The 8,022-nt window shown below is 64.3% G+C and overlaps 1 protein-coding gene across 1 annotated transcript; it reads left to right on the top strand.

Moving 5' to 3' along the window:
• The first annotated feature begins 651 nt into the window (after nucleotides 1–651).
• Nucleotides 652–7,603, top strand: SSTR5 (somatostatin receptor 5). The gene is made up of 2 exons (XM_082713800.1): nucleotides 652–718; nucleotides 5,145–7,603. Exon 2 carries the CDS (start codon nucleotides 5,194–5,196, stop codon nucleotides 6,289–6,291), a length of 1,098 nt encoding a protein of 365 aa, XP_082569926.1. The 5' UTR covers nucleotides 652–718; nucleotides 5,145–5,193; the 3' UTR covers nucleotides 6,292–7,603.
• Nucleotides 7,604–8,022: the final 419 nt, after the last annotated feature.

The following is an 8,022-nucleotide window of genomic DNA, read 5'->3' as shown; positions in this document are numbered from 1 at the left end:
CACAGGTGCTCAGAACACCGGTTCCAATCAGCAGCTCAAAGTGAGGCCACCTTGACCCGCAGCCACACCGGCAGCACCTGGAAACTTGTCCGAAAGGCAGATTCTCAGGCCTGCTGCCCCGACCCCCTAGTCTAAGACCCCAGGTGTGAGACCCTGCAACTGTATATTGATCAGGTGACTGTGATCCCTGCCAGGGGGAGACCCTACAGAGTGAAGACAGCATCCGGGAAATCCCCAAACCATGCAGCCAGCTGGGGCCATCCGGTCCTCCTCCACCGTGCCCCTCCACCGCCCTGACCCCCCATCCCTGGCTCCGTTCATTCCACCGGTCTGGCATAGGCCTCCAGCGCTTTTCCCAAGGGAGGACCACCTCCCCATCCTTAGACTTTCAAGAGGGCGCTCTGGGGGTGCCCCTCTGGCCTTGCTGGGGGCGGGACCCTCCCAGCTCAGGACGATGGCCAGGGCAGACAGAAGAGGAGGAGCTGGGGGGCCCGTTCTCCTAGGAGCGGGTGGGGCAAACGCTGTGGGATGAACGTGCGCTGGCTTCGGGAAGGACCGGGAACAGATCCGAGAGGCTCGGGGTGTCTAGTGTCGGCCCCGCCCTGCGGCCCCCCGCGCCCCCTCCCGCCGCGCTTGCCCCGCCTACCAGCCCGCGCCTTGAGCCGCGAGCTCGCAACCCGGAGTGAGCGCAGCGCGGGCACTTGGCTCCCGCCGCCGGGTGAGTGCCGGGCGCCCCTGCCCTCTGCTGTGGCCTTGGCCTTGCAGCTCCCGGTTACCCCCTGGGGGGTCTTAACTACCCTGCGCTAAGGCCCCCTGTCCCCGCCGGCTCTTTCCCTGCTTTCCCCTGGGGCTCACCTGCCACTGCCGGGGGGAGCCTCCCTGCCCTTCCGTCTGCTCCCCAGTCTGGGTCGCTCCGTCCCCTCCCGCTCCCCGGCTGCTGTCTCCTTTGCTGCACCGGGTGCGCCCGGGTCAGGGCCGAAGCAGCAGAGACTGGGACCGCCGCTCTGCCTGCCGCGCCTCTGCCGGCCCGACCTCCTCGCGGTGGGCGCCGCTGCTGGGCTCTCCCCGAGGCTGGCGGAGGGTGGGCGGCGCGCCTGGGGTGGGTTCATTCCTTCCGAGACTGTGGCTTGGGGGTGTAGTAGAGTGGGAAGCGGAAGCCGAGGGAGAGCGAAGCGCCGGGCGCACGGGGAAGCGGGTCCGAGGGCGCGTGCGCGGGGGGCCGGGGCACGGGCCAGTTGAGGTGGGGTCCGCCGGGGCGCACCGGGGGAGGTGGGCGGCGAGCTGTGGGACGGCGGCGGAAGAGAAGGCCCAGCTTCTGGGGGTCCTGGGAGCGGTCTCCAGGGCTCGGCATCAGTGCTCTGGAGCTCTGGTAGTCCTTCCCCAGAAGGAAGCACACGCCCTGAAAGTTCGCCCCTGTGCTGTCTCCTCACCCGGGGTCCAGGCCGGGCCCTCGCAGCCCACCTGCGTGGAACACTGTCCCAGGCCTGCAAGCTGACCAGGGGTCATGAGGAAGGGCGAGGGGTGGGAGCCCCAGCAGGCCAGAGAGTGAGGCCAGTCTGCAGAGAGCAGGGGAGGACGGGGAGCCTTGAGTGCGGTGGCGATTGATGGCATCAATGGCAATGACCCTCTATGGGTTCCTGGTAAAATGACCCAGATTTCCCAGAAAGTGTGCTGGAGATGGAACAGGGCCTTGGAAACACCTTGCAGGGCCTGGGCTCCTCCCCGGGAATGAGGAGGGGGCTGTGCTGGCCAGCCTCCTGTTTGCTGCGCCAAGCCAGCCCACGCCCACCTCCCTATCCAAGCCAGGCTCCCCAGGGGAAGGGACACCACTCTGACCAGATCTGCCTTAAGGCCCTTAGGGCGTGTGTGTCGGGGAGGGATGGGTGGTTGCCACTGGGGGCAGGCCTGAGCCAGGCCCCCCCATGGGGGAGGCAGGCCTGGATGTGGGGGCATTGGACCATGCCCAGGGTTTGCCCCTGTCCTGCACAGGTGGGGGGAGCTCCAGGTGAGATGCGGACCCCAGGGGCACTGAGCCACTCCAGCTGTTGCTGCCTGGAAACTGTCTGAGTGGACAGTGCAGGCCTGCCACCTCCTGTGGGGCCGGTCTGGAAGAGGCTGGGCCCCATCCCCATCCCCAAACCCCTGGGAAGCCTCCAGCACCATTCTCCTTGGAGCCCAGGGCAGGCCCCTTTTCTGATGCTGGGGAGATGCTGGGCTCTTTGGGGCAGGTGGGTGGGGGCCATCACTTGGCACCCACTGTGGCCGGCACTGCCCACGGCAGCTTGCACACCCGGGCTTTATTTCACATGACCCGTAAAACTGCACCCACCGGGGCTCAGAGCAGTAGGCCGGGGTGCGGGGCGGGCGGGCGGGGGTTCTTCTCCCTGGGCTGTGTTGGTGGGGACCTCTGGGCCGGAGTGCCCCAGGGCTGGCCCATGGCTGATTCCACATCCCCTCCCCCCACTAAGTCCCCTGCTGCGGGAGGAAGGGCCCCAGGGACAATTTTCCACGAGTGTAATTTCTGTGACTAACAAGATTGCCGCTTCTGAATAATGGCTCCTGTAGAATTATGTTCCCAGAGGCCGGCGCGCCCATAGCGGCCTAATTTTGTTCTTTACCGCTGTGCAGTCTGAGGGCTTGGGGGGTTTGGGGGGTTGGCAGCACGCCTAGGAGCGGGTCTCAGAAGAGCCCTGAGCAGCCTTTTTAGGGTTAAACTCATGTTCAGCTGCCATGTGCCAGGGACGCGGGCCCCGCGCCAGGGACGCATCTGAGCTAGCAGCCGCCCCTCCCTCCACGGGTGAACCGAACACCTATGGGGGCTGCTGCTTCTCCCCCACCCAGCACCCTGGGACCCACATGGAATGAGCTGAAAGCCTCTTCTTGAGTATTTTTTTTCCCAAATGTGAGCAGGGTCCTGGGGCACAGAGACGAGCAGGTTGATCGCCACCTGTGGGAGCAAGCCTGCCGCCGGCCACCCTCCCTGTGGGGCACCCAGGGAAAGGTGGGCCCCCCGAACCCAGGAACGCCCCTTCCACTTGAAGGAGCCCTGGCTTTGTCTGGAAATGCAGCCGTCCCCAGAGATCGCACCTTGCCCTGTTTGAGTTACGGCCCCTCCCCTCTCCTCTGGTCACCACGTCACGCGGGGGACGCTCAGCACCAGGAGCGGCAAACTTAGCCTGACATGGGCAGCATCTCTTTCCCCTGCTGGTGAGCCCCCTCTGGGTGGGGACCCCAGCGTGACCGCATCTCTCCCCAGTGCTTGGCGTCCAGAAACCACTGGTTTTTCTGGTCCTGCTCCAAGTTCTGCCTGGGTTTCTGTCTCGTTTCACGGCTGCCATTCTCTAGGATTTTCTGTGCACCCTTGATGTTGTGTAGGTGGACCCTGATGCTATTTGATCTGTGTTCATCCCTGGGGCTGCTTTGTGCTCTCCAGGATCCCTGGCGCCTGCTGCTGCCCATACCCGCTCGTCAGCCTGCCGCGCTCCCAGGGGGTCCCCTCAGCCCCGCTCCCATTCCCCGATTCTCTCTTCAGCTATATCCAGACCGGAGCAGATTCTGACTTTTGTGATTTTTTTTTTAAGTCCAGATGATTTTTCACACCCAAGAGTTGTAACTTTCAAAAATACACACTTGTTCATTTTACTTCTCAGACAGGAGCCAAATTTGTATCACAATATTTTTATCCTTGCCTTACTGAGGATCCTACACATACTTATTTAAATAGATCTTAAACCCAGTACTTTTATTCCATCAGAAATGAAGCCACTGACCCATCTCCCCACCACTGACTTTCTGGGGCACACGTCCTAGCAGCGGTTAGCCGAGTGAACTTGGAGGTGTGAGTGTCTGCCCAGCGGGAGCTGAGGGATTCTTTCTGACATGGTCACTGGGCTTTATTCTGGGCTCCCCAGCTTGTCTTGTGGGTCTGGAGACCAGCCAGGCAGTGGTGTGGGGCGCCTCTGGGCCTGAGTAGCCCTGGCTGGGGTCCCCGGGGCTGCTGGGGTTCCCGGCTGGCCCCCGCCCCCTGGGTGACATGGCCTACTGGGGTGGTGGGTGCCTACACCCTCTCCCCTCTCCCTCCTGTCGGTGGAGATGCTTTTCCTCTCCCGAGCACCGTCACTTTCATGAACCTCCTCAAACATACAGGAAAGTACAAAACCTGTAAGGACACATGTGCCCGTGACCTTGAACAGAGGAATTTCAGTTTTCTGCTCTTTCTCTGCAAAACCCCATGTACACCGCATCCCAGTGGCTGGTGCCCACTCACACAGGAGCATTTCCTCCCAATCAGAGGCACGGGCTGGGGTTCTCTGTGCGTTCTCTGTGTTCGCTGCCTTACGGCACATGTGGAGGACCTCGTCTGCCCGTTCCCACTCCGCGCCCTCTGCCTGGGCCTCTGTCTGTGGCTGTGGAGGTGATCGCCTGGAGTGTGTCTCTTGCCTCTCTGATGACGGCCCCCCGGAGCGGTTTCCTGCATTGTCTCCTCAGCCTGAGACAGGCTGCTGCAGAGGCAGCTCTGGGGGAACCGACTCCTCGGGCTGGTCTGTAGGCTCTGCGGGGGCTCTCAAGGGGACAGTGCTCCTGAGAGCCTGGTGGACGCTGCCAGAGGCTCTGCAGCCCGAGGTCTGGCTCCTCGGCTGTGCGGAAGACCTGACACCCTCCCAAGGGTTCTGGGAGGTCACCCGGGAGAGCGGGGCCCAGCAGGTGTAACTGTGCCTCCAGCCGGCATTGCCTAGGCATGGGGGCCGTGTGCCCGGCCGTGGTCCCAGTCTTCCCATCACCGCTCTGTCCTCCACCTGTCTTGTGCCATCCACCATCCTTGCTGGCGAGATGGGGGCCGTGAGCCCCCTGAGCCCTGAGGGGATGAGGGAGGAGGAGGCTGCCCAGCGGGCTGTCCTGGGGCAGGCGGGGCTGTCAGGACGCCTTCAGGGGAGCAGCAGATGACACAGCGCCAGCTCTCTGCTCCTTCCTCCCCGGGTTGGTTTTCCAAACAATTTGCTTAATGTGACTCCCGGTGGCCGAGCTGGACACGAGTCACAATGTTTACTCGCCGCAGGGTGATCCCGTGCCTCCCGGGCAGGCGGGGCCCCGGGGAGGAAGCACCCTGGGCCGTAACAGCTCTGCCGCCCTCCTTTTCTCCGCAGAGAGGACGCGCCGTGCTTACGCTCACTCTGCCGGCCCGCGGTGGCCGCCATGGAGCCTCTGTTCCCGGCCCCCACGCCGGTCACCTGGAGCCCCTCCCCAGCGGTCACCAGCGCAGCTGGCGAGAACGGGACACTGGCGGGGCCGTCGCCGTCACCGGGGGCCCGCGCGGTGGTGGTGCCCGTGTTGTACCTGCTGGTGTGCGCGGCAGGGCTGGGCGGGAACACCCTGGTCATCTATGTGGTGCTGCGCCACGCCAAGATGAAGACGGTCACCAACATCTACATCCTGAACCTGGCTGTGGCTGATGTGCTGCTCATGCTGGGGCTGCCCTTCCTGGCCACGCAGAACGCCGTGTCCTACTGGCCCTTCGGCCCCGTCCTGTGCCGGCTGGTCATGACGCTGGATGGTATCAACCAGTTCACCAGCATCTTCTGCCTGACCGTCATGAGCGTGGACCGCTACCTGGCCGTTGTGCACCCCATCCGCTCTGCCCGCTGGCGCCGCCCCCGGGTGGCCAAGCTGGCCAGTGCCGCGGTCTGGGCCTTCTCGCTGCTCATGTCCCTGCCGCTGGTGGTGTTCGCGGACATCCAGGAGGGCTGGGACACCTGTAACCTCAGTTGGCCGGAGCCCGTGGGCCTGTGGGGCGCCGTGTTCATCATCTACACGTCGGTGCTGGGCTTCTTTGGGCCCCTGCTGGTCATCTGCCTGTGCTACCTGCTCATCGTGGTCAAGGTGAAGGCATCAGGCGTGCGTGTGGGCGCCCCGCGGCGGCGCTCAGAGCGCAAGGTGACCCGCATGGTGGTGGTGGTGGTGCTGGTGTTCGTGGGCTGCTGGCTGCCCTTTTTTGTGGTCAACATCGTCAACCTGGCCTTCGTCCTGCCCGAGGAGCCCGTCGCCGCGGGCGCCTACTTCTTCGTGGTCGTCCTATCCTACGCCAACAGCTGCGCCAACCCTGTGCTCTATGGCTTCCTCTCTGACAACTTCCGCCAGAGCTTCCGGAAGGTTCTGTGCCTCCGCAAGGGCTCCGGTGCCGAGGATGCCGATGCCACGGAGCCTCAGCCCGACAAAAGTGGCCGGCTGCAGGAGGCCACACCGCCCGTGTGCGGCTCTGAGGCCAACGGGCTCATGCAGACCAGCCGGCTGTGAGGGCTGCAGGTGGGGGCAGGGGGCGCGGGGAGCCCGGCGGCTTCTGAATTCCCTGCCGGGCAGAGCCTTCCCCCAGTATTTGAGCCACCCCCTGCGATGGCCTGATGCTCCGCCAGGGCCAAGGCCATGGTGGGTCCAGCAGTGGGGTTCGGGGATGCAAGGGAGTGGGCGGGAGAGGCCGGGTGACCTGGGCCGTGCTTGCAGCATCTTGACCTCTTTGTCCCCAGCCGGTGCTGCCCTGCCAGGTCGGGGCATGACCCCCCATGTGAGCTGGGGACCACTTGCCTCCGCCCTCTGCTCCCCTGTGTCTCCTCACATAGCCATGCACTGGCTGGCCACACCGAGTGTGAGTCTGAAATTAAAGACACGTGGATGCACTGGGCTCCCCAGGACCTGTGACCGCTGACTCTGGGGGTGGCAGATCAAGGGGGCAAAGCCGGCACGGCTGGCAGGGCGGCAAAGGGGGGCTGGGACCCCAGGTGGGACATCTGGGGCTGCAGAGCTCTGTTGCCATGGAGAACCCCCACTGTCCACCCCCCACCACTGGTTGGCCACAGTCACCATCAGCTCCATGGTGGGAGGGGGTTGGGGGAGGGCTAGCAAAGTGGCTGAATCGAGGGTGGAGAGTCGGGCCCCCCAGGCTTCTGGGTCCTAGGGCATCAGAGAGGCCATCCTGGGGAGAGGGTGGTCACCCACAGCCACCTCTTCTCCTTTGTCAGGGGCTCTGGCCTGGAGAGTGTGGGGGACAGGAGCAGACGAGGAGAACTAGCGAGACAGCGGTGGGGGGAGCGGCCCCCATCGCAAGCAGCAGCCGCTGGGAAGGATCTCTGTGTGGGTGCCTGTAAATGCCAGCCAATGCCAGGCCCGAGGAATTCTGTGGTGCCCAGATGAGAGCAGCCCCATCCACCCCCGGGGAGCGCCACCCGCCTACCACCCCCAGCCCACGATGGGGTCCCGGAGAAGATGCCAGCTGAGGACTTTCTGGGATCCCATGTGCCTTGGGCCTTGGCCAAGGCTGGAGAAGGACCAGAACGTGGGGTTCACTGGGTCCACATGCTCCCAACCCTGTCTGGATAGCCGTGCCTGGTGCCACCCCTCCCAGGCTCCCTGGGTCTGCCCGGGGCAGGACCTCCAGCCCACAGGAAGGGACAGGGAGCGGGTGTGAGCCGGCCAGGGGAAAGGCTCCGTCCCTGTGGCCTGGGCCGCACCGACCCTGGACAGAGGCCAAGACCTGGAAACATGATAGCGTAACGAGGGCGCTTGTGTTTGACAACCTGATCTCCCGAATAAATTAGAGAATAAAGGTTTGACTCCTTCCCAAAGCAAATATTGTCCCTGGGACCGATCGAAGCTGGTGCGGCTCAGAGCTCGTGGACCAGAGGAGGCTGGGAGGGGGCAGGCAACCGCCTGCTGGATGTGGGAGCCGGGACGCTGTGGCGAGGACAGTGGTGGCGCCAGCAAGTGGGGTCTAAAGAAGAGCAGGTGTCCCCCACGGGCCAGCCTGGGGGGTGGCATCGGGCTGTGGTCTCAAAAGACGTGGTGGGGGAGACGTCTGATCCTTCCAGGGCCCTCGGACCAGGACAGTGGGAGGCTCACTGGGGGCTGGAGCACCTGACGTATGGGGGCCCGCTGACTCCACTGCTTTGTTCCTGGGGGGGGCTCGGGGGGCTCCCCCACAGGTGGGGCCTTGGAGCCTAGCTGATGAACAGACCCACCCCTCCCCACACCACG

The sequence above is a fragment of the Mustela nivalis genome (assembly GCF_964662115.1).
Source record: "Mustela nivalis genome assembly, chromosome: 19".
Lineage (NCBI taxonomy): Eukaryota > Metazoa > Chordata > Mammalia > Carnivora > Mustelidae > Mustela > Mustela nivalis.
Note: the sequence above shows the minus strand (reverse complement) of the source record. Positions and strands in the feature narration are given on the sequence as shown.